This window comes from Myripristis murdjan, chromosome 14, assembly GCF_902150065.1.
Source record: "Myripristis murdjan chromosome 14, fMyrMur1.1, whole genome shotgun sequence".
Taxonomy (NCBI): Eukaryota; Metazoa; Chordata; class Actinopteri; order Holocentriformes; family Holocentridae; genus Myripristis; species Myripristis murdjan.
Window position 1 is genome coordinate 35,829,396 of NC_043993.1, and position 27,555 is coordinate 35,856,950.

General features: G+C 40.7%; 1 protein-coding gene across 3 annotated transcripts in view; it reads right to left on the reverse strand.

Annotated features, from left to right (window-relative positions):
* Positions 1-453: 453 nt before the first annotated feature.
* kcnj6 (potassium inwardly rectifying channel subfamily J member 6) overlaps positions 454-27,555 on the reverse strand; it is a 30,993-nt gene continuing 3,891 nt past the window's right edge. For all 3 annotated transcript variants that reach the window (XM_030069498.1, XM_030069499.1, XM_030069497.1), the window contains exons 2-3: positions 14,742-15,665; positions 454-2,783 (exon numbers count right to left, since the gene is read on the reverse strand). In XM_030069498.1, the coding sequence (XP_029925358.1) occupies positions 2,431-2,783; positions 14,742-15,642 (1,254 nt within the window). In that variant the 5' untranslated portion in view covers positions 15,643-15,665 and the 3' untranslated portion in view covers positions 454-2,430. The remainder of the gene's footprint in view (positions 2,784-14,741; positions 15,666-27,555) is intronic.

Here is a 27,555-nt window from a genome sequence, read left to right on the forward strand (position 1 = left end):
TTTTCAAACAAATCGTGCAAAAATTACTTTAAGATATTACTGTGATAGCATTTGGTCTTTCGGTCACATTGCAGCTTCAGGCCACGTCCACATTCAGCCGGGTACGTCAGCTGACGATTGTACCGCACGCATCGATGTGATGACTGTCAATCAACATCTGACCAATCACAGCTCAGAGCCGGGCAGCAGCGCGGGTCAAGAGACGACGACCTAAAGACAATTTGAATCCGGCGCGGGATGTTGTTGAAATAAAAATGGCAAACTTTGGCCAGATTACACACCAGTTCACCACATGAGAGAAGTTCAGGCTCTGCACACAGGCGACCGGAGATTCAGTGATTTCCAGAAGCATAAATTATGTTAAATGGCATTTTGTTATACACTGATTGTGCAGCTATTGTACATTTGGTGGGCGGAGGCGTGCACGAGGGGGCCTCATGACAGAATCTGTTTCGGGCCCCAGTTTAGCCACCAGAAGGCCCCCTGCTGCACATGTACAGGCAACTTCCACAACCTCCCATCTACAACCAAGCAACGTATAAACACTCCTTCTCTTCAAAGCAGGAGAGATGAGATGGAAAGTCAATAGTTAGAAGATCAGGGTTAGAATTGTGGCAAAAGAGAAGGGAAAACAACAGGACGGGAAGCACATATCACAATATTTCAAAACTGTGTAATTATCAGCGACATGAAACCAAGTTGTAGGAAAGAAGAAATGATACTAACAAAAATATCATCCAAGATTGAAGATTACTTTATTCAAACTAGGGAAAAGGAATGGCAAACGAAACGAAAGGCATATGAAGTTAGTTAAAGAAATTGTGGGTCATGTACTTTTAAATCAACCATTAAATATAATGTAGACAGATAAGGACTGTGCAGCAGGGCAAGAGAAGCTGGACGTGGAGGGGTCTGGGAGGATTACTGGGGACAGCAGGAAATATTAGGAAAGCACCTCTTAGTTTTTATTAAAAACACAGGGTTGATAAATAAAAATAAAATGTAAAGTGTTGAGATGTGATGATGATACACACTCCAGTACAGTAGGTGGCGGTGTGTGCCTATAAAGCTGGTTGCAAGTCATCAGAAAGGAAGAGGAAGAGGAAGAAGACCATGGAAGCGTTTGCTAGAACTCATCATCATCATTTCAAGAAAGCTCCATTTTCCCATCCACACAAAACATCAGGCTGGCATTTTCAGATTTACACACCTTGGAAACGACTTTCAGAAACCTCAGGGTATTTTTTTTTTGTTTGTTTGTTTGTTTCTTTGTTTTTGTGGGTTGCAGTGTTGGATGGACGGCTATAACGGAGAAAATAAAGATACATTTTTCAAATTGACCCGGCTCAGTGTGGACATGGCCTCAGAAGATTCCAGGAGGCACTGAAATTCACTTAAATCAACCTAATTCCTGTTATCCCAATCCCAAATGATGCACAGGCCTTTCTGTAATCTGAGTCAGTTCTGTTTATAGGTACTGTTGGTAAACCCCTGCTGTTTGGGTTTCGTTTAGCAAGTTAGCTTCACTGAACCTTTTTCCTCCACTTCGGTGCTTGAATTCAACACATGTGCACATGCCATTTACTGTGGTTAACAAGGTGAGGGAACGAGTGAGGGATCTGTGGGTGCTGTAAACTGAAATAGCAACTACCACCTCTGAACACCAGAGGCCTCCAATGTGCAAAAGTGACAAAATGCAGTTTTAAAGGGCATTGTCTTAAGTCATCAAGCTCTAGACAGCAAACCATGGCTTCTCAAGGAGTTGTTCTACATGTATCACTACATCGGACAGACCTTTACCATTTGGGGAAGAATTTGTAAATGTCATTGGTTTAAACTAGAGTTTGCATCCATTGAGATTCATGTTTTGCTTGTCACTACTAACATTGTTATCATATGTACACAATACAGAATAAATTAACTGCAGTTAATGTTTATACATGCTTATATATTTCTGAAAAACTAATAAAGAAAGCTTCATACATAAGGCATAAAATATGTACACACCTAACCTAAATGAATTTGTATCAAACATCTGTCAAATATTCACACTTCAACAAAACGATTTTGTAGTATATACAAAAATACTAATGCAAATGCCCCTAGGAATATATATGAATAAAAAAAATATCTTGTCAAGAGGAAAACACATCATTTCCATAACATGCAGTTGCCCCAAAGAGTTTTCCAGTCCAGCGGCGGCCCATTAGTCTAGCTATTTTGCTATTTTTTTGGGGGGGGGACAGTAAATTGACTGCGTTAGACTGCGTTGGTTGGCACAAGGCTTCTTGCTCTACTAACTCTGGTCAGGGTCCCGCTCTCTACCTAGACCTGGGACCTGGGACCCACAAGCTGGTGCAGCCATCCATGTTGGGGAGACATGCTGAGCGTCTCACGTGGAGCCTTCCTCGCCCTCCTCCTCAGCGTCCACTACACTTTGGACTCGCTCTCTATGTTGGCAATGTCCCCGTTCCTCTCAGTCTGCTGGCCCTCCTCCTGGGTGTCCAGCTCCGTCTTTTTGTCCTGGCCCTCCAGCGCCGACTCCGGCAGGCCCTGCTGGCTCAGCTTGCTGGCCAGCGACCAGGTGAGGGGCAGGCGGGCGCGGCTGGTCATGTCGGCCAGCTCTTTGGCACTGCAGCTCGGTGTGTTGGTCTCGTAGATGTCGTGGAAGCTGTTGTAGTCCACCTCGTAGAAGCCGTCCTCCAGTGTCAGGACCGGGGTGAAGCGGTAGCCCCACTTGATCTCGCTGCCAACGTACGAACTCCTGGCCTGGCACGTCATACCTGCAGCGACAAGACACACAAGGCGTGGCCGACATCAGTCACAGTGGAGCTGAGGTGTGCAACATGACAACAGGTGAATTTGTTGTCCTTTTTTTAATCTTATTTTTTGGCATTTTTGCTTTATTTGACAGTGATAGTAGAGGGAGACGGGAACGGCAGGGGAGAGAGAGGACGACCTGCAGCGAAGGGCCTGAGGTCAGATTCAAACCCACCCAGGACGCTGCGATCAGGACGCAGCTTTAACACACAGCACGCGCTCTACCGCGTGAGCTGATTTATTTTTAAACAAAAATAAATCAACAACCTTTGAAACCTCAGCAAAATTCACTTGAATTCTTTCAAAAACATGCTGTACTTAAAATTAAATCATAAGTATATCAGCCTAAAATCACCACAAAATTATGAAAAATTAAAATAAATGTAAAGAAAACTACCAGTGAAACTGCCACAAATTTCTTACAAAAAAAAAACAAGCAAATGACCATAAAATTAGTACACACACACACACACACACACACACACACACACACACACACACACACAAATACCAGTGTGAAATTTAGACCTATGCTCCTCAAAGTATGAACTTTGAGGAGCTATAACTCTGAAAAAAATCAGAATATGAATGTAAAATTATGCATGACCTCATTAAATATGCAAAAATTATTGTCAAAAAATCAACTGATTCTGAGGGGGTCAGGTGGGACTTTACTTCTGACCTGGTTGGTTTTATATAGAGCGAGCTAGTATATATACAGTATATACATATACAGTATATATACAGAATATATACGGTCTGCATGTTAACAGCCAGTTTCCTCTCTCTCCTGCAGTGTTTCATCTTCCAGGCAGCAGAAAGCCTTTTTCTCCTCCACAGCCCCAAATAATATTTTATTTTCATTTTTCCTCACAGTAATGTTTAATGACATGCTTGGGAGCGAGGCGTGAAGGTGCTGCAGATGACATGATGTAACGGGACGGTAAGAGCACACGGAGCACCAGGCTGAGCTGCACTATTAACAGTAACTGAACCATAACAATATATATTTATATACTGATTTGTGTTAACACTTCAAGATGCATAACAGATCCATTCTTATTAGTTTTTATTTTGTTACGTGTTAGTAAAAGGTCATCTTTATTTTGCTGACTCAGGACTCTTTTTTTTTTTTTTTTTTTTTTTTTTCCTCTGTATGAACTGGTATTCATGGTTAAATGGGCACAAAACTGTTATATAGAAGGAAGGAGTCCAATTTAGCCCAATTCCTTAAAGTACTGGGGACAGTGGACTGGAGATGTTCTGAGTTTATTAATACACATTTCATTGTTTCTACTTTTTTTCATTAAATAAATGTTATGGAAATACATCCTTTCCCTCCCTTATCACACAACGTTGCCTTGATACAGCCAAATAATTTGAGGTGCTGGGGGGTGCAAGTAAAAAATAGATCTATCATCAAGATTTTTAAAAAATGGTAGAATTTTTTTTTCATGAAAAATCAAAATGTGTGCAGTAGAGTATTAATTTTCATGAATTGTCCTTGTTTATTTGAAATGCAAATAGCTAAGTACACTGCCTTCTTGCAGCTGTTAATGCATCTACATCAACATTGAGATGAAACTTCATGCCGGGCTGATTTCATGCACACGGTTGGAATCATTGCTCATGGATATGTAAGTGGCTCCCCTGACGTTTACTGATGATTTCTTAGATAATTTCTTAAAACCAAAGCACAATATGCTCTTCCTGTGCATCCGGTGCATGTGAACAATACAACATTGTCACCACCTGAGTGCTGCTGTGAAGAGGAAAAAAGCTGCAATTTGACATTTTTCTCCTTCGCACTTCAAATCCTGATGTTAGATCAAACAGTCGCTGACGTTTTCTGGTCTAAATTTAGAAGGAGGGAAAGGATATATCTGACAATAAGATTCGGGACAAGTCACCTGGCTGTTCAAATGGCTCCTGTGGCTGTGTACATACAGCAGGCGGTACGTGACTGTCAGAGTTACATCGAGACAGACAGGAGAGCTGCGTGCTGATACGCCAACACAGCATCCTGGGATAATTAAAAATACCAAGGATACCATTTGATTGGAGTGACGTCACTGCTCTTCATGTGGAATAAAGAGCTGCTTCCTAAAAACAACTCAGCGGCTGCAGTCGGGCAGAAGTTCAGGTTTATTTCGTAAAGATTACAGAGGCGTTGGCCTTCAGTGTTTCCTCTGCATGATATTATTCTTCTCATGGTGGAAAAGCCCCTGAAACAACAGCTAGACCACCATGGGACACAAAATATCTGTAATTATACTAATTATAGTTAATTATAGCTAATCATAATTACTAATTATAGCTGTGGGCAGCAGTACGGTGAACAGTCCATAAGCCAGGCCCGGTAATTAGAGGAGAAGAAAGGGAAATCATTTTCTTTTTTTACTATTCGTTAAGAATTCTTTGTACATAAAACACTGCAAAGTAGTTTCTCTTCAAAGCAACAGCACATACATCTGATTTTAAAATTACAAAGTCAGACCTGTTATAATCTGCTATTATCTGCTATAATGCCAGAAACAGGAGGCCAATATAACAATATTACTGTATATTAATGTATATTAATGCGTTCGTCATTTTGAATGAGATGGACCTGTACTCAAATTTTGGTTTATTTCTGCAGTTTTGGTTAAAACAAAGAGAAGATAAATGATTTGGGGAAGGGATGGGATGAGTTAGTGCACAGTGAGCCTCATCAGTAATAATAATAATAATGACATAACTGTAGGCCACTGCCCTCATGACCTGATGATGTTCTTTCAGCCCGTGGTTCTGCTCCCTGGTGGTGTGACGGGTTTAATCAGCACTGGGAAAATATTAAAATAAGGCAAACCTTTGTTTTGTAAGTGATTTACCTGATATACCCAGAGTACTGCACTTTTGACGTGATGTCTGACCACTAGGGGGTGTTGAGAGCTCAAACTCCATTTGTCAACAGAGTCAGTCCTGCCTCAATGATCACAGCAGATCGCCTGTACAAACCTGGAAAATTGTGTTTTGGCGTGGAAATGAGGGATACACTGCAATCTCTCAATTTCTCCTGTTGGATTAACTTGGATTACTTTGTCTCTGAGCTCCAGTGTGAAGCTGCAGACGTTCAGCTACAAGGTGGCGCTGCTTTGAATGAATTTTTTCTGTGGCTGGCGGCAGCAACCGAGGCACTCAAGCAACTGATCTGAAATTTGGATATGTTTTTCTCTGCAGAATGTGCAGTTTCTGAGAAGCTTTGGGTGAAGCTGAAGCAGTGGGGAGGTGAAGAGGAGAGGAGGGCAAACCAGGAAATAACAAACAGGCTGTAAACTGAATGGTGGAAAGAAGAGCCACAGTGATGACTCACATTTTACTGTGAAAAAATGCATCTAATATTGCATAATTAATTACATACAGCAGCCAGGATCTATAGTAAACATGCATGGGCACAGTCACAGTGTACAAGGCATGCTAACTCAGCTGGTCGTTCCCTAAATGACTGAAGTGATTTCTGGCTTCAGGTTTTCTATCCACATGACGCTGCGGTGTGGGATGTTATCTGTGTGCACCTCTCGTCACTGAGTGATGAGTTCTCTGAATGTAGTTTGGCCATCAGGGGGCAGTGCTGAGCTTTTGCTGCACAGAGTAGGCTGCATGTTGCTCGATGCTTTACACCGCATGCTAAATGCTATAAAATGATCATCACAGCCGATTTAAAATATTTGAGTAACTGCACCATTACTCCCACAATCTGCCCTGGAAAACGTCATCCACGCTCTTATTTTCTCGACACGACTGTAACTCCTTCCTGTCTGGCATTTTACCTTCATTTTGTATTGCTCTGGTTTGGCCTTTCTATTGTTATATTGCTATATTGTTATATTGTTTTTTCTGAGTATTCTGCTTTTGCTGTCTGTCAAAATGGTAAAGTTATTATGATTGTTCTTTTTTTTTTTTTTTTTTTTTTTTTTTTTCTTACAGATGAATACATATTCCTGACCTTAATCTACAGAAAAGCAATGGTTGACACGTTAGGACACTTCCAGAAGCATCGAGGCTATTGGATTTTGACCGGTTGCATAACCAGACAGGGGGAAAAAACATTTTTTTTCCCTACATGGTTCAAGATTTTAGTTATCTAAGCTCATAGAAATGTGTATTCTCTTCATCAAAGTCTACTAATTTTCTCCAGTTCACAATATAAAAAACAAATATATTTGTTTTTCTGGAAAAGCCATTTCACTGTTGAGCCCCTGTTTTAGTTGAAAACAATTGAAAACTGTGATTAATAACGTGCTGACAGAAAAACGTCTCCTCTGGAAAATATTACCTGGCCCTGCACACAACACAAAGAACTCTGAAATTTCACTGAGGAACAAAAGAGTCAAATAAAGCAACCGCCCACATGCCATCGGTGGTATGGACAGTAATAGCTGGAATAAAAATCTGATTGTGGTTGGCTGCTGTGGGCTGTTGTTTAGATAACAGTCCTTACATAACATTAGTCAGCCTGCAAGCTGACATTGTATGCAGAGACCACACACACACACACACACACTTACTACTGTCGCAGAAACCTCACAAATCTCTCATAATAATGTGGTTTGGCTTAAGAAGACAGAGTATGTATGAGAATTAGAACAATTAGGATGTTTTTTTTTTTTCTTGCTTCTTGCAACAGGCAAAAAAGATGTTTGTGTAGCAGAAACAGGCAGATGGAAAAATCACCTCCAACGTGTTTATCCTCCTCAAGGAAAGGAAGGGACACAGGAAGCAATCAGGCATCTGGGAAATATAGTCTTAATGTGGAGAAACGCTGGTCGAGTGCGGGTCAGGATGCATGTTTTTGTCCAAACCCAAAGCGAGACTTCGTACCTGAGCCCAACCCGAACCTGGACATCATTTCTAAATTTTTGTCCCAACCCGCTGGGTCCCAACAGGCTCAGGTTGGGTACGCCTTTGGAAATGTGATGTACATATATGACCCTATATCAACAGTGATTTGCCATATATGTTACATGGCGTTATATGTTGCAACCATGTATGTTAACAATATATTATTAATTTATATATTCTTATATATGTTTATAACATATATGAACTACCCATGGTAGAATTTATATATATGTAAAATACCTCTGTGATGCATTTCTATATGGTATTATATGGTATGACACCATATATGTTAAAAATATTAATTTAATTTATAAATTTATGATTACTAAAACAACATTTTTCAAATAGGTTTCCTATATAGTTTGTACATATAAGTACATATATAGGTTGCATTTATAAATACTCATATGTGTGATATGTATTTAAAAAATGTATTATATAAATATACATATTTGTATGGACTGGCTATGAGTCATATGTCAATAATCAAAATTATTCCAGTTTCTAATAAGTTTCATATATGGTTTATACATATACGAACATAAATGTCATATATGGGAATTCCATACATGTACATATATGACATTTCCATATGGGTTTCCACACTCTAACAACACCACTGGAGAGGACTCCTTTGTTTACAAGGATTATACCAAGTTACTACATTTAATATGATGATAAATTATTTATGAGATTAAAAAACAGCAGCAGCAGTGTTGGTAGCTGTAAAAACTGGAGAGGATGTCGTGACTTTGACGACAAACAGCTGCACAGAGAAGACGATGGATCCACTTTCTGTGAAACAGCATTTCCTTGTAGGCGGGACACCTCGCTACGCCACCCACTGCTCTTAAAACGTCTCTCTGACAACAAACAGTCCCCAGGGAAATGTTGGATTCATACAGCAAATTATCAGTTTTGTCGTTTTTGAGCAGTGTGACAGGCTTTCCTTTTTGTGTCCAGAAAAGAAAAACAGAACAGAAAAGCATCATCTTTTATTGTTTAAGGATAAAAATACACGTTTGTTTTGGTTTCACTTTCAATGCTCCTTCCAGTCTCCTGGCGTCCAAAATGGTGTTAGTGCTTGTGCCATAACACTGGATCATCCTGTGGGCTGAATATGAGACCGGAGCGCCGCTGCATGGTCGCACAGTGCTACGGCAGAAAATAGTTGCACCGTTTTGAAAGTGAAGCTAAAATAAACGTGTGTTGTTATTAGGCCTAACGTGATATGCTTCGTCGGTTAATTGCACGGTAAATTTAAATGAAGTCGGTAACTTTTCTGACCGCGATTAATTGCCAACATTCATGCGTGTTTGTTTTCCTCGTCTCTCTCTGCCAAAAAGACCAGACGACGAGCACTCACTGTCGAGCAGGGGCGCCGTAAATGGGGGAAAGTTAGGACAATTCCAAGGGCCCTTGCCTGACAGGGGCCTCAAAAAATAGGTAAAAGCTAATATAAAATTATTAACTAATTTTGTTTTCAAACTATGATCCAAACTAAAAGAGGGAATACGAGCAGCTTCAGTGCACAGCTAAAGCACAACCAGCCCACACAGTTTTTCCAGTTAAGGGAAAAAACAAAAACAACAACAAGCCAAAAAGCAAAGGGAAGTGTAGGACGTGTTGACTGTTCAGGAATGTCTCTATGCCTCTGTGCTGATGTTTAATATTAATCTAAGTATTGTTTACAAAGACTTGATCATCCATTTTATTCGCTGTTTTGGTTGTGTGTAGTTTTTGAGTGTTTTTTTCTTAATAGAGAAAAAGTATTTTTTATATTGTTTTTGATTTTTATTCAAGTGCAATTTTTGATAAGAGACTGAGAGTCCATTTCAATGTTTTTGGTTGTGTTTTTTTTTTATTATTATTATTATTACAGTACATTTTTTGTTATCAGGGCCAGTTGGTCAATTTTTTGTGTTCATAAGATCTTTATTTATTTATTTTGGTATTTTTATGTCTTATTTATTTTGGATATTTAATTTTTCTTGTTTACATTTTTAAATATTCTTGTTGAATAAATGTTTATTTCTCTTCAAAAGGGTATACTTGGATCATTATGCCTTTATTATCATTATTATAAGTTTAAAGAATGGTCTGAAAATGTCAAAATTACAACAATAATAAAAATAGTCTTAAAAGCACAATATTACATAATATTATCGCAATAATTTCTGACGCAATTAATCGCACAGCAAAATTTGTTATCATGACAGGCCTAGTTGTTATGCATTCCTCATAACAATTTTTCAGTTTTGTATTGCAGCTCAAAATGATGTTGTCTTCATTCATTTTGAAGAGGAACACTCCGGCTGAAGCTCTTGTTCTTGCAACAGGGAGAGAATGAACAGAGCAGTCTTGGTGGATGTGTTACACTCACATGGAGCAGCAAACACAGCTACATGGCTAAGAAACCAAACCACTGTCAGCCTACAAATCAATGAGTCATCTCCTCGGGGGAGCCAACATTATTTAAAACATATTTGAGAAAAGAAATTCTTTTTTTTTTTTTAATACATTTTACATGCATCCAACCATGTTTGCATAGAGTTGTGCCAGGAGCTGCAGTTTCCTCCCGCAGTCTAAAGCCATGTGAGGACAGGTGGACAGAAGAACCCCAGGTGTGCCTGTGTCTGAGTGTGTCTGCCCTGCACTGAACCGGCAACCTGTCCAAGGTGTTTCCCCACCTTCTGCCCAGTGAATGCTGGGATAGGCTCCAGCGCCCTGAAACCCTAATTAAGGTAAGCAGCTTGGAAAACGAACGAACGGACCTTTGGGAGACCAGATCCAGCAAGGGTGACAGGAACGTCTTGGAAATCAAATCATTACACATCCTTTGACTATGGAGTCTAAATTTGTCTTCAACCATGTCTCTTGGACAGACACAATATTGTGTTGAATTATCATTCCATCCGTGAATTGTTTGAATTCTCGACCATTTGCTTGACCTTTTGCTTGACATTCCTCGGCGGAAGCGCTGCTGTAAATTAAACACATGAAGGTTGTGTTTGAATCTCAAGGTCGTCCCCCACTTCTTCCCGTCTCAGTCCACTTCATCCAGTAACTGCTGCTATTACTGGCAAACAAGTTGTGTTCATTTTGGACTCGACAACAGCAGGATGACTGATTATCTCTGCAACAAAAGTAACAAACTTCTTTTTGTCGACATCCTATTTATCTTCATTACTTTACTTGAAATCCCCACTCTTAGCCCAGCCCATTTCTACCAATTTCTGTCCTACAACTACCTCCACATACCAAGTCTTCTCTACTTTCACTTTTTGCATATCATTTTTCATGATCTCCAATCCACCGTATGCGACACAACTGAAGCACTTAGATTGTAATCCTTTCCTTCAGCCCCTGTATTCATAGATCCCTTCACATCTAACACACATCCTCTGAACTTCAGATCTTACATGGTGAAACTTCTAACAGTCGGACACTAACCCTGAACCTGGACATCAACACACACGTTATAACTCACTAAAAACATGTTTTTCAGTTCAATCGCTAATTGAATTGAACAGTTACAGCTGCAGGTTCAGTTGCACATTCATTATCTTGTCTCATTGTAGATAGCTCTTCATCATTAATACTCAGTGATATCCCTGTAATCACTGCTTTGTTCTTTTTTATCTTTCCTCCATACTCTGACTTTTCAAGTACTGATTACTTTTACTCCTCCCACACCTTTTAGCTTGAGATTTTTATTCATGTGGCTCTGAGTGTTGCATCCCACCAGTAGATTCTCATCAGCAGGACCTGGAGCGAACACACTGCCTCCCACAGCTTTCTTCAGTTCATCACTTTGCCCTACAACTTACTCCTTCCTCACTGGAACTGCTCCTTGTCATTCAATGCAGCTGAACTTCTCCTTTGTCCTGTTGAAGTGATAGTATGGAGTCTTAGGCCTATTTGTAATACATCCACCGAGTTTGGTCCGTTAACTCCTTCCCTGCCAAGAGGATGGGAGCTTCACCTGGAGTGTACTGCTCCAAAATCAAGTAGAAACAGACTGGAGAATGGAGATAAACTGGGTCTGGCAATACCTGAGGAATGGCAATATGGACAGCTGCTCTGCTGGAGGAACGCAGTGTCATGTTGGAGATTTACCAGATTTTACAAAATATAATCAAAATCCCTCGAGTTTTCAAATTTGAATTTTTGGTTGTAACTCCCACCTTATATTAACACCTGTGCTTACACTACAAAAACTCAAAATCTTACCAAGAATATTTGTCTTATTTCTAGTCAAAATATCTCATTACACTTAAAATAAGACATGATCACCTAAGAAATAACTTGTTTTTAGTCTTGTTTCAAGTGAACTTTCGCTTTTTACACTGGCAAATTTTGCCAATGAAACAAGCAAAAAATGAGCACATTTTGTAGATATTACGCTAATAATACAAAATCACTGGTATGGCCCTTTCATAGCCGACCCAAATCACATAACAACTGCAAAATGCTCATTTGCCATTTGTGTATTTCTGCAGCAATCTCCCCTCACACTGACAGCATACCTGAAACTATGGGCCGAGTGATGGATGATGCGGCACTTTAGGTTAGAGAGGTCAGCGCGATGCATGACACAGCACTTTAGCACCCTGTCTGAGACCTCGCTGTTCCTCCATCATTTAAGTACACCAGCTCATGACTTCCTGTTTAACCTGACCATTCTTCCTGCTGCTCCAACGATTATATCCACTGCAATCTCCAACCTGCATGAATCATTCACCAACCGCATCTCCATCACCGCCTCCGTCACTAATCTTTAACTAGAGGCACGGATTTTAAAAATTAACCACATTCAAGTTACCCTAAGACCTGCTAATGCTTACCACTACACATTACAGCTGCTCTGCTCAGCCACCTGCTGATATCTGAATCCTTGTTCTTCCAAATACCGCCCGTCCCTTTCCGGCACGTTCTGCTGGCACATCCTCCCTCAGTGCACCATAAGCCAGCAGCCTATAACAAAATCTACACAAGCCGTGTCTCTTGAACGTGCATGATCCCGGGCTTATCTACGAATGTTTCCACAAATCTTTTTAATTCTTGGGCAGTTAGTAACTAAACGTCTTTGGTTACACTGTAAGATGTGGAACATTTATCCATAAAGTATTTATTATCCTTCCTAGTCCCCCACCCCACCCCCATGTTCCAAATTACATGAGGAAAAATGTGTAGGAAACTCAAATTAAGGGGTTAAAAATCTGCATTCTGCATATTTTTGTGTGTTTAAAAAAACAATAAATAAACAATAAATGTAATAAAACAGAAATACAATAAAACAATAAATAAACTACAACAAATTCTGGATGTATTAAACACGATACAAAACAAAATTCATATACAATAAGGTTTGTCATCAATATTTGAGGATTGCGTCCCAAAAAACTGAACTGTGAAAATGAACACTTTTAATGTAATGAAGAGTTTGCTGAAAAAATGCTCTTTTACATGGATAGATTATCTGTGTTATGAGGTGGTGTGTAGGCAGGGGTTGCCCGGGGACTATCTGCATATTAATAGATCTGTGCATATTACATGAAGGCAAAATGTAGAGTTACATCGACGCCATTTAAGACATGGATGAATGAATTGTCTCATTACAGACATGGAGCGCTAAAAGCAGACAGCTGTAAACTTCATGTAACATTATCATATGTTGAATACTGAGCAGCAAGCATTACTTCATTTATAATGGAGGGGAAATATTTGTATCAATACCTATATTAAATGTAGTAGATTATTCAAAGGAATTTAAAGATTTTTTCAAGGAAGAGTCAATATATATGTATAAATGTAAATGTATATGTATATGTATGTACATATATAAACTCAGTGTCACTTCCTCAGCTCCAGCTGTCCAGTCTGATGCAGTTCAGCTCAGCAGCTCTGCCATAAAATTTACCTTTTAACAAAGTTTATAATGTTCAGTTTGTGTTGACATTGTGCAGAATGTGTCACTTTAATTCTGTGTTTATTATTGAGGTTGTAGTTTGCAGAGGTCTGCTACTGGACTACATTATATTGAGGTGTTTCTAATTTTTTGTCCTCCCTATTTATATAAAATGAGGAGGGACAGAATAGTGGAAACAGCTGTCAGTAAAATGCAGTCCAGTCCAACAGCAGCACTAACTATGAGCTCAATGTCAAACATAGAAGTGAATGAACACCTCTGTTACTGTGACATCATGGGCAGCAGAGAAGGAATAGATAGGCAGACAGTAACAATGATCTGCTGAGATCTTTAAAATAAATAATGGTCAAAAGGAAGGAAAATGTCACTGATAACCATAGTAAACATGTAACTGTCTGCTCAGTCTCGTTTTATTCCACAGGGAACAACAGTGCAGTTTTTGCAGCTTGTGTAATCAGGCAAAAACTGTCTGCATTGTATGTTTACAATGGTTTATATGGTTACACAACCAGGAACACACCTGCCTTTTTCTACTGATAATGAAATCTGATCCTATTTGCATCTCCCCCACAATAAGCATTGGGCAGCTAATGACCCAACAAAAGGCTTGCTGTGTGCCAATGTGACAGCGTACATGACGCCTGAATCCAGATTAACTGAATAGATCTCATCTGTTTTTGGGTTTGTTTGTTTTTTTATGCCATTCAATTACCCCCTCTCAAACATTGGTAGAAAACAACATAGAAAAAGTGAGGGGGCAAGTCTACCTGAATAGATCACTGCCATGATGAAACGGGTTTATACAAACTAAAAGCAAAGCCACTTGTACACACTAGAGATACAAAAATGATATACATTCGCTTACAAGTGTAGTGTTCATATGGGGTATGATAGCAAATTTTGAGTGAAGCTATTTAATCATTTGAATCCCATATCCCTTTGAAACCTGGACAAAATCACTTGATTTCAAAGTCACTTGGTTGCACATTAGCAAGAAATGACCTGGAAATTAGCAGGAAATTAATAAAAAGTCACATGCAAACTACATTTAAACTATATTTAAAATTAAACAACAAGAAAATAAAAATAAAGAAATTAAAGGACTTACCTGTAGCTTCTACCATTCCCTCAAGGATGACAACAATCTCCAGCTCTTCTTTGGCCAGGTGGGCTTGTGAGATCTCCCAGAAGGGGCTGTTCTGATTAATCTCATGACAGATGATGAGCGGCGACACCAGGAAGAGCCTGTCATCTCCCGTGTCATAACCAACGTTTATGTCTGTCTGGTTCAGGGGGATGAACTCCCCTTCCTTGGTCTGCTTGGATTTGATCAGCTTGGCCCTGATAGAGGCCTCGACGATATGTGAGTTTCGGAGGTCTCCAACTCTGAACATCAGGCACAGCCGGCCATCTCTCATTGAGATGACTGCGTTGGTGGAAAACACTAGTGTCTCAGCTCGCTTCTTGGGCTGAGAGATCTTAACAAACATGCAGCCCACCATGAAGGCATTTACAATAGAGCCCAGCACTGACTGAACTAACAGCAGAACTATCCCCTCCGGGCATTTGTCCGTGATGACCCGGTAACCATAACCAATGGTGGTCTCTGTCTCTATGGAGAATAGAAAAGCAGATACAAATCCATTGAGGTTATTGACACATGGAGTCCACTGGTTGTCTGCTATATGGTCCAAATCGCCGCGAAGATAGGCAATAAGCCACCACATGAAGCCAAAGAAGAGCCATGTGACCGTGTACACTAAGACAAAGATGAACAGGTTGAACCTCCACTTGAGGTCTACCAGTGTGGTGAAGATGTCAGTCAGGTAACGGTACGTCTCTCGGACATTCCCATGGTGGACGTTGCACTTTCCGTCTTTCTGTACGTACCGCTGGATCTTCCTCTTCACGCCGTCTATGTCTGCCAGCTGTTTGGGCAGGTCCTCACGGGCCTGTTTTGGCAACTTTGACGGTCTGATGATGGCCGGGCTCTCCACATCCTGCTCCATGGGGTTTCTAGATGGATTCAAAACTACAAAGAGAGAAGAAACATGGCAGTAAATTAAAATTCCTCCATCTGATGTGGCTGGTGAATTCATTTGTTCTCCCAGGCTCAGTTGCATTATGTCATTTGCTCGTCTTTTTTAATACGGGGGCAGTGTATTACCTCTAGGTAAGACTTTCTTTGGATAGTCCCCTATAGATATTCAACTGAATGCCAGTTGAAATATAAGTTAAATATCAACAAGATTTCAGTGGAGTCGATAAGCCATAAATTACATTTCAACATGTCTCTAAAGTGTTAGTATGGATGCCAGCAGCAGGCCTGGACCTGTTCCATAAAATATTGTTTAAAAAAGCGAAGCTCTTCTGTGAGGACCACGGAAAAACAAGTACAGCATGTCAAAGCTTATGAGTAAGCTGCACTTGAATAGTCACTACAACACAAGAACAGTGAGTGGTCCCTCGCCAGAGAGAGAGTCTGTAACATCTAAAGCCTCAACAGCAACTGGCATGGTGAGCAATAAAGAAATAAAGACAGAGTATGCAGTGTCAAAGCTTAAAGTTATCCTTTACAGCACAATACAAGAATGGAAAGTGATCACTCAGCTGAGAGAGTATGAATGTCAAACCGTAAAAACAAGAGGAGGACTCTAATCCTCAGGCCTGAGGAAGATCTAAAGCAGCGAGATGTTCACGTTCAGTACAGCTGCTTGAATTCTGATGGGACTGTGTGTAAATGATTAAATAAATAAATCATAATCTGTTTGTCCCTTGTTACCATTATCGATAAATGGCTTTGTTAGTACAACTGTCATATAAAAGCAACATCACACTTGAGGTGGTGCTGTTATACTGTATATCAGCACAGTCGTGATTATCTCTGGCACTGCTGTGCCTGTGGCCCTGTGCTTTTGACCGACTCACAGCCATGCTGATATACCAGCTGACCTCAAGAGTGATATTGGTTAAATAACATGTAACAGAATGTGCCAGCCATGGTACAAATGTTGGCGCTTTCATATTGCTATGTTGCATTGATTTTGCAACTCACACTGAATGTGGAATACTTCAATACAGCAAACAAGTCTTCAGGCATGATTCTGTGAGCCAAACAGGTCTTGTGAGCACTGAGGGACTTTCTGTGGACCCTTACATAATTCTTGTTGGGATGAATCCGTGTTATCTCACCCATGTAAGGCCTTGCTCTCCACTTTCATCCATCACATTCTGAGAGATGGTCATCCACAATATTTCCTACATTTCATCTTGTCTCTTCAGTTTGGCTGCACAGATCTAATACGTTTAGCCCTGAGATTTCAGCACCGCTCTGTTTGAGGTTCCTTTTAATCCAACCATTGTTTTTAACCAGCATCACTGCCCATAGGTCAAACTGGACAGCATGTCCTCTGACAAAATCAAAGTCTGACAAGCAAAATGAAGAGGACAGAGTGCTACTTAACTAGGCCCAGCTTGACTGAATAGCTTTTAAACTGACATATGCTGCGACGAAATGCTAGAATTTATAATTTCCTCTATATGTGTTAATTTTGAACAAACAAAAAGATCATTTAACTCATCATAAGAAAAGACATAAAAACATGTAGACAGATTTATATGGCCAGAAGAAACAAGCAAGCATGAAAAAACAAAAGACAGAATGCATCCAGATGCAAAGAGAGAATGCATCTGCCTCAGCTTCGCTGGTGGCACTAGAGGGAAGGTAACGGAGTCACCAAAGTTTGCAGGTTTCATCCTCCAGGTAGCATAACATTGTCACCAAATTTCATGGTGGTCCACCAAATAGATTAGGTGATACTCCCTGCCCTGCTGGGCCTGTTGGTGGCACTAGAGGGAAGGTAACGGAGTCCCCAAAGCTGACAAATATGTCATCTAGCCAACATGATGTCAAACTCTTCAACCTCAACAAACACCAGGACAACATTTTGCCCTGCTAGTGGTGCTAGAATCAAAGTCACAGAGTCAGAAATACCGTCAGGTTTCATCATCTGTGCAACATAAATGCAACAAGTCCTCCAATCAACACACTGCGTTGTTTGTTCCAACCGTCTAATATGACCAACAGGAGCATTTCCTAAATTAGAAATGCATTCAACCCACAGGAGCATCTCTAATAAAACCCAAAGGATGCATCATGTGCAAGCTAACTATTAGCTCGCCAGCTAGCAAGGAAAGATTTGTTCATTCACTTTAAAAAACTTGGTTTAAGTTAGAAAAAGGTTTGTTGTAATGGTTAAGGTTAGGTTAGATTATTAGCTAGCAGGGCGGACAGGAAGTGATCTCAGACGGTGTGGCCAAACCTTGACAGCTCCACTGACCTAAGAAAGAATGGATTGTTTCAGGAAGATCGTTCGTCCAAAACATTTGTCACACATTACACACACACTAGTTTACTGTGGAACAATGGAAGAGAGACAGCAACACGAGAAGCATGACTGCCCAAGACTCATGGATGCTGCTCATGACCACGTTCACAGGAAGCAGGGAGTTTGCAGTAAGATTTTTAGAGAGAGAGGTAAGTGGTGCTCGGCAAGTACACAACACAGTGAAAAAGAGAAACGAGAAAGAAATTAGTGAGAGGGATTAGCTCAAAGGTCAAGAAATGGCTAAGATCCCCTTGACGTAGTAGCAGTGTGTGTACATGGGTGTCCTTGAGTGATCTCTGTCTAGCCTGAGAGGGGAATTCAAATATCTGACAAGATTTGATGCTAACAGAGTCTAACAACGCAGCAGTCGGAGGTGAATTGTCTTTTCCAGCAACTGGGCCAAATTGGATCCCTGAAGAAGCAGCTCTGCAAGCACAATCAGCCCTAGGCGGAAAGATACTGCAGGACAAGTATAGAGTTGTCTTGGCTTTGATGCAAGTGAGTCTGCATGGAACAATGCAACATCATTAGAGGAGATAAAGTTGATGATGTAATACATCACTGGGAGAAAGTGTCACCAAAGCAGTTCATCAAATTATGCAGGAACAATGGACGACCTGGGAAAAGGACTATGGAGGCATCTGATTACATTCATCATCAGATCAAGCTACGATGTGCTGCCATCGCCTCAAAACCTCGACCCATGGCTGGGTGAGGTAGTCGTGGTTCCAGACCATTAAAACGCCGTCCATTTGTCAGAGGTCTTGGTGTTACCCTGTTCAACGATTGCTTCTCTTGACCCAATCAAAGCCTTTCATAGGTGGGACAAAAGATGGTGACACTCTAATCTGTGCCAGATCCAGACCATAACAAGAAAAAACAAGGCATCCTAGAAAATATCGATGCTGCTATTGCTTAAAGGGAAGGTGTTTTTACATCCTCCCATTGGGATTAGGCAAAAGTTTAATTAATCAACTATCCATTCCAGTGAGAACATTCTGTGACTATTCCTGTCAAAATCACATCAAAGACACGGGACCTCTTTCCATTCAGACCACACAAGACATCCATGCCATTAGTTTGAGAGACATCAGAGTGAGTCCCCAAAGAGCAACTAACATCGGTGAGCAGCTGGAATTGGTGGAAAAAGTAGAGTTCATAATTGAAATAAAGTGCTGTTCTGTGAATTACCTACACTGAATTATGAAAGACGCTCGAGGTTTGTGAGCAGTCTTTCGTCTTCATCTTTTGTACATTTGTTGATACGTGAGGCAGTATTAAACTGTAACAGTATATTTAATTGAGTTTAATGTGATATTCTCTCCATGTACGTCAGAGTTACTGTGGTAAAGTTACCAGTGTCTGGTGGTCAGGGAAAACTAAATGGCTAAAATAAGGGCAGTTTCAACAGCAGCACTCGTATCGTGTCAAACAGAAATTTCATCTTGCTCAGGGATGATACACCTGATGGCATATCCACGTCTGAGCTGTAACAAACAAAACTTCATGCTTCAAATTGGCTTTGTATGTGAGGGTAAAGAAAAAACATGGGTCTTATATCATCCAAACAAGTAGTTGTGCACATTAGCCACATGGACCTAAATCCAGTCTAAATGTTCACTGCTGAAGAATGATGTGCATCGTGGAGCTTAACAAGAGGCAAAGGCAGCGCATCACATGTGGGGTGGGATGGGGGGGTCAACAGGGTCATGCGACCTGCTCCAAACAAAAAAGCTTCAGCTCGAGACAAATACTCTCCTGAGACGTGAGAATGCATCTTTTTGCTCCACTGTTTATTGTTTATTGTTTATTGTTGATCCCCATTAGTCACTGCCACAGTAGTGACTATTCTTCCTAGGGTCAAATAAAAAATACAATACAATTAAAAGATTTACAAGCAAAACCTAATAATTACAAGCAAAACCATTTTGCCCTTTCATCCACACTCAAGGCTTTGCACACCAAGTCTGTATTTTTCGTATGCATTTTTTAATCTGTCATCCGATAAAAATCGTTACACACAGAAACCTTGCACACTGAGTCCGACGCGTTTTATCTTTCTGTTCGTTGCAAAATTCGCAATACAAGACAAAATGAAAACACTGGTTCCATCCAATTCTGAGAAGGCGTTAAAAGCAGCAACGAGGTTGACAGACGACCCAAATTGTGCCACGTGGTCGCCGGGTGATCACCATGGAAACCGAATGGGCTCATTTCAGTTTCTATGGTGATTCTCAGCCTCCAAACACTGCAACACACAGAGCAGGTCCTGGTCAGCAGCTGTCCTGTGTTCATCACACTCTCCTGCAGAGCTGCACAGCCTCAGTGTTTGGCTGAGTGATGCCGAGCCTCAGCGCCTCGTTCCTGCACGCAGCGTTTACACCTTCTGGCAGTCTATGAAATTCTTCCATCAATTTATTAAGCTTGCGGTGAAAATCACTGAAAATCAAACCTGTTCCGAAAACTTTAATGACATATTAAAGTGTTGGAGTCGGCTTGTATTATTTTTTAAATATGCAACAATATCGGATGAAAAATACAGACTTTGTGTGCAAAGGCCTTAAACCGGTGTGATTCCATTTGTAAAAAAAAAAAAAATAATAATAATAATAAAATAACCAGGGTTTTGTAAACCCTGGTCTGGCACTGTAGTGTGGATGGGAAAAATTGAACTTTTTGAAACCGCTGATAGGAACATTATGTGATCTAATCTGCAGTTGTTTTTAGTTATATAATAATGTTAATTCAACATCTGTTAATTTAAAGCAACATTTATTTTGGTGTTTCAAATACTGTAAATTCTGACACAGCAGTTTTCAAATTTACTGCAAATGATCAATGGCTCTAAATATTGGTTATCGGTGTCAGTATTGGCTCTGAAAATTCAGTATCGGTTGATCCCCAATGTTCATATCAGGCTCGCTGTTGGCTCTGGAAGAAACTCAGACTCTAGGAAAAGGAAAACAAAAAAGCTCACGATGAAGCTTTTCCTTTTGCTTAGCTTTTCAAAAAAAAAAAAAAAAACCCTCTAGAAGTGGTTGTGTTGCCTTCCCCCAGCCGAGGAAGGCAACACAAACACTTTCAGCAGATCACAGCTCTTTTGAGTGTTGGCTTTTTTTTTTTATGAAATATTAATGTGTGCCTGCTAGCCTCCAGTAATTAAATGTAGTCCCAATGAAATCCACTCAGTGGCCCAGCTGTGTGAAGCTTTTCCAGGGCAGTCGCCTTCCTCCACCGACAGCCACCTCATCTTTCCTGCACGTGCCTGCAGCACATTTGACAACTTGTACAAGAAACCGCTGAGTCTAAGAGACTTTCATTGGACCACAGAAAATGATTCATTTCAAGCATTGAAAAACAGATTTTCAATGACATTAATATCACAAATCCTGGCATATACAGGTGTGCATTTTTTTAAATTATTATTTTAAAGTTGGTTTTACTGCCAATACTGAACACAAAACACAAAAAGCAAAACAATGTTTGCACCTTTTATGGAAACACAGACATTATAACGTCAGGAAAGACATCGTAGTGATGCTTTATAAAAGTCTGAGAGCATTTTATCTTTTAATCTGTCAATCTGGTGTGATAACCTGTGTGCCAGAAAGAAGAACAAGTTAACCAGACTTGTCAATACAGCTGGCAAAATGACTGATTAAGACCAAAAGTGGTTTTTACAGCATTTGTGAGGAGCAGGCAAGATGGAGGGCATAAAAAATCGGATCAATGTTGTCACTTTTTCTTGAATGTCAGTTGTTACCCTCTGGGAGGCGCTACTAAGTTGTAAGAGCAACTAGCATTGTTTTTAAAAAGACTGTAACCACTCAAGCTAAGATGATCACACTTGTATCTTCATTCAGTCCCGTTGCCACAGGTGTATAACCTCCAGCAGCAGCCATGCAGTCTGCCTTTACTAACATTAGTGAAAGAACGTCTGGTTCTAAAGAGCTCACTGAGTTCCAGCGTGCTGCTGGAATAGTGATGGAACAGGAAGCCACCGCTGCAACAAGTCAGCAGCTGAAGCTTCTTCCCTCCTAGATATTCCACCATTATTGCAAAGTGGAAGCGTTTAGGAACCACAGCGACTCGGCCACCAGGGGGCGGCACCACGTAAAGTTACAGAGCGGGGTCGTAAAAGTGTCCGACACTCTGCCGCCTCAGTACCTGCAGAGCTCCAAACCTCCTCTGGCATCAACATCAGCACAGAAACTGAGCTTCAGCTCACTGAGACATTTTGGACGATTCTCTGCTTGCAGCTCTGTGGGACCAGTTTGGGGAAGGAAGGCCCTTTCCTGTCCCAGCATGACTGAGCCCCAGTGCACAGAGCAGCTCCATAAAGACAGGGTTTTTACCGAGCAAGCGTTGCTTCTCTCTTAACGCTCCAAGGAAGCTGCTGCCTCAGCTCAGTGTCTAAGGCCTTTTGATCTTAGGATGTCCTTCATACTGATGTGTCTCTCTGACCCAGACCTCAGGATCTCTGTATAATTTAAGGTCCTGTGTCTGTTTAATGAACGTTGGAAAAGAAGTGAATTGGGTGAAAAAGCTGTGAGCGCTGCTGCCCCCACTGCTTGGAGGGGCTTGGAAATGGTCTTCAGATTAAAGGACCTAATTTGTCTGAGTGAGTTTAAACTGCTGCTGGAACATGATGCCATTGGCTCCTCTTCTTGTTTTAACAGACTCACTAATTAGACTGCATTTGGTTGGGGTTTTGTGTGTTTGTTTGTTTGTTTGTTTGTTTGTTTTATCTGGAGGACGCTGTAGTTTTATTTCATTTTTATTATTCACTTATTTATTCTGTGGAACTACGTCACATGTGGTTTTGTAGCTTGCTGCTCTGTTGCTCTCTTGGTCGGGTCGCACCAAGGTTGTTATTGTTAACAAAAACGAAACCAGAAACTAAAACTCTGGAGACTGAAACTAAACTGAACTGAGAACAAAAATAAAGAAAATAAAAATTAAAAAAACACTGAAAAATACAAAACTGCATTAACTTGAGGTCACACTGGGAAATGAGATTTTGATTCTCAATATGTTTCTTACCTGGTTAAATAAAGATGAAATAATATCAACAATAACAATAATGATAATTTTTTTAAAAAATATATAGATTTACTTAGTTTTACTTGCCAATGTCTTTTTTTTCTAACTAACTTCTTAACAGTTTTGCGTGGCAGAAAACAAATTTTCAGATGTGGACAATAAAGATCTATTCTATTCTGTTCTATGCACATCAACATAGTGACGATATCCACTCAGTGTGTCTTCCTCAGCTCCAGCTGTCCAGTCTGACCTGTTCAGCTCAGCAGCTCTGCCATTAATTCTCCCTTTTAACAAAGTTTATAATGTTCAGTTTGTGTTGACATTGTGCAGAATGTGTCACTTTAATTCTGTGTTTATTACTGAGGTTGTAGTTTGCAGAGGTCTTGTACTGGACTACATTATATTGAGAGGTGTTTCTAGTTTTTTGTCCTTCCCTATTTACATACAATGAGGAGGGACAGAATAGTGGAAACAGCTGTCAGTAAAATGCAGTCCAGTCCAACAGAAGCACTAACTATGAGCTCAATGCCAAACACAGAAGTGAATGAACACCTCTGTTACTGTGACAACAAGACAAGCTGAGCATTACAGGCAGCAGGAGAGGAAACTTTATGGCACAACAGCTGGATTGGATTAGATTAGATTGTGCAGGTGGAGCTGATGAAGTGACACTGAGTGTGTGTTAGCGACAGCAAAGCGCTGACTGTGTTGCCATGCCAGAGTCACCCGGCGACTAGTCCCGCTCTGGTCAAAGTGTCATTCAGGTTAATCTGTTTGCTTGAACCTCTGATGCCCTGCAATTAAGCCTCGCTGTTGCCATGGGAAAACACCAGACAGAACCCCCCTCCACCCCCACCCCACCCCCCGCACCCCCCCACCCGACTGGGCAGTAGTGGTTTAAACTCCTCTTGCAGGGGAAACCCCGTCCCCACATCAAATAATCCCAATAATAAGTCCCAATAATGCTGCGCTGAGTCTGACTTCAAAGAGATCGTGCAAACCAAAATTGAAAAAAAGCTCATTTGTCTCCTTAAAATAATAATGGGATCAGATTCGAAAATTAATTTCCATGCCTAATTGTGGAAAAGCAGCAGCAGTGGGGGGGTAAATAAAACGTTTTAGGGTACCAGCCTCCTGCACTGTTTGTTTGAGTCACACTGGCTTGACTGTTTTAGTGAGACGTCACCATATTTAATCAGATTTTTACTTTTTGGGCGGATTGTTTTTAAAAAATTATTTCGTTCCTTTTCTTTCTTGCTTTTTAAAATTTTTTTGAGGTGATTTTTTTTTTTTTACTATTTTTTGTAATTTGTGTGTTTCTAACGTTTAAATATATCATTTTAATCATTAGTTTCTTAAATTTTTGTTTGTTTGTTTGTTTCTTTCTTTCTTTCTTTCCTTGTCTTTTTTCTTTTTTCTTTTCAAGTTTTTTTTTTTTTTTTTTTACTTTTTTGTAATTTCTGTTGGTTTCTAAAATTTAAATATTTTATTATATTTAATATATAATTTTAATCATTATAAATGTAGTTTCTCATATATATATATATATATATATATATATATATATATATATATTTTTTTTTTTTTTTTTTTTAAAACACTTTTTCCTCAGTTTCAGTTTTTTTTCTTTGGTGTTTGTGCTAATTTTTCACTATTTTTCCAGTTTTTTCCACGTTTTTGACAGAAACCTAGTGTATTTGCTCAACCTTTAAAGAATTAAAACAGGACTAAGTCAGTTATCAACCTGGTGTCTAATACATGGAGTATGAGCTTAGCCAGATTATTTAAACCCAGTCATATTTCCATGTCAAACATAAACCAGTGCAGTGGGGTAACCGGGTTACATGTGTGTGTGTGTGCAGGTGAGGGGCGCGGTTACAGTCGGACGGGTCGTCCCGTGTGACTCTCACATGATGAACTGTCTCCTGTGCGCCGCCGAATCCAGTAGGTTTCCTTCACCGCGCCAAAGTCACCATTTGTGATCAGCGTTTTTGCCATTGGAACAAATAGCTGTGTTGAAGCTGCTCTGCTCTCCTTTCACAGGGGAATATTATGAGGTTGAGCTGCACCGGTCTCCATGGCAACACCCAGCTCAGTCTATCAAGTGCTCACAATATAGCAGGAATGTGCTGGATGAGGTAGCAGCGTTGGGTAACATTTGTCTGCTCCAGAAAACATTGAGGAGGCCTTCATCACAGCACTGCTCACGGCACGCTGATGAAGACTTCCTCACGTCCGACTCCACATTCACACCTGCAACATCTGTCATTTTGACCTCAGGTGTGGAGGAACAACAGTGTGTGCAGTAACAGTGATCATTTGAATCGTGAATATAGTTTGTGTGGCACTTTTCAGGACAGTGCTTTGACGGACAAATACAGAATTCAATGCAAATGGAACAGGCGAGACAAATGATATTAATGCCTCCCTGGAAAATGTGCTCAGAGAAGCTGTTTAAAATGTGACAGTGGGGCTGCCAGCCAAATCTTGTTGGGTAGGTTTTTCCAAATGCCGTGCTAAAGCCTGGCATGGAATGGAATGGAACGGAATGGAATCGTGATCATGAAGTGTTAAAACATCTTCAGGCTCGAGATGAGATGAAGTCACGGATAAAATACAAAATGAAGCCGAGTGGCAGTGAGAAAGGGATGTGTGCTGGCATAGGCTGGCCATGTGTGCACGTCCCAACAGACCAACAAAACAAAGTGCACACAGAATAAAATTATATATATATGTACACACACACACACACACTCACACACACACACACACACACACATATCACCCTGAAGACTCCAGTTTTTGGTAGTTTGGCAGCTTTTGTTCCCACAGTCAGATCTCCCTAGGAGAATGCGGATCTCCAAATCGTGTGTGTGTCCCTGGCAGGGCTGTGTATCTCTGCTCTGAGGCCGACACCATATGGGCCTCGAGACGCTGCCAACCATCCCAAACATGAACGACAGATAAACTACAATACGATACAATACGGTTCACCCCCCAATCACGATGCAGTGCGATTCAACGATTTGATTCAATCACAGTGTGATTCAATGCAATTTGATGCAATATGACGATGCTATGCACTTCAGTGAGTCTGACGGATATCTGTTCAGATAAAGAAGGATATAGTGCCTGCTGTCACCAATTACTAGAAGTTACTTGAATATGCACATTTAGTTGTGGAAGTTTCTTGTTGGCAGCCTACAGCCTATATAATTCCACATGTAACATTTTACATGAAGTAGTTGATGCATTAGTTAATGCGTTGAAATGACGTCTTTGTGTAAAGCACATTGCAGGACATTAGTTTTCCTGAAAGCAGCAGCACTGTCGTGTTTTGATGCTGGAAACTGGGAGGACTCAAACAGCCTCTCTGCTGGAAAACAGTCCCTGGGGAAGCATTTGCTTTCCACAGCTAATTATCAATTCTGTGGTTTATGAATGGCGAGGACTTTGTTAGCTGCAGAAGCAGAACATTATAAGCTCTGTGTTTTAATGTAAATGTAACGTCAGTAAATTGTAGAAAACAGGCCAAACACTCAGAATCGCTGCTGTGGCCCTCAAAGCCTGTGCCATACAATTTAAGAACCTATTAACAATCTTGAAACTAATGTGTACTTTAAAGAAACTTTTTCAGACATAATGATGTAAACCAATACCAACTTGCTTGGTCCAGTCATGTGGCTGTTCCCAGCCCTTATCTCGTCTGTTGCCAAAACCCAAAATTCCCCAAAAACCACATGCAGCAAGTGACCACAACAACCACGGCGAGCGGTGGCGTTCACCACAGAGGCTGCGCTCCGAGTCGAAAAGAGAACATAAGAAACACACAATGACTGAACACAGATTAAAATAGGATCAGCACTCAAGAACCACAAGAGTCTACGGTCAATAAATGGACGCAAAGGGCCTTTAGCTTAGCGATTAGTAAGGATGTAACCATCCATTGATCTGGATCGATCCATCGACTGAACATTCAACGATGCAATAGGATCGATTGGGCATTGCACGTTGCCGTTGCCGCCTAAGCGCACCTGAAACTGTGTTAATAGCTGCTAGCTAGTGCCGTGCTAGTAAGGGCAAGTGCCGAAGATGAAGATGAGGAGGAGGATATTTGCTCCTCTCTTGGAAATAAGTCCTGAAGCTCTGTGGAAATCCTTTGGATTCAGGGGAAAACTCGGGTTGATTGACAGAACACACACTGTACGCAGCGACGCCGTGATGAGAGAAGATCCTGCAGGTAAAGTTAACATGGCACCGCCTCCTCACGGCTTCAAAAAGCTTTTTTCTACAAAAAGTGATGGACGAGTTCCAGGCCAGCATCATTAAACAGATGCATACTGACAACAGAGGCTGGCTGTATTCCTGTGGAGGCTGCCACAGCAGGCAGGCAGCAAACCTTTACACCACATCATGTTGGCTGGTTTTCTGCTACCAGAGGCAGCATCCAGCCCACAAAGAACTGAAATCAGTCGCCTTCAGTGTGTTTTT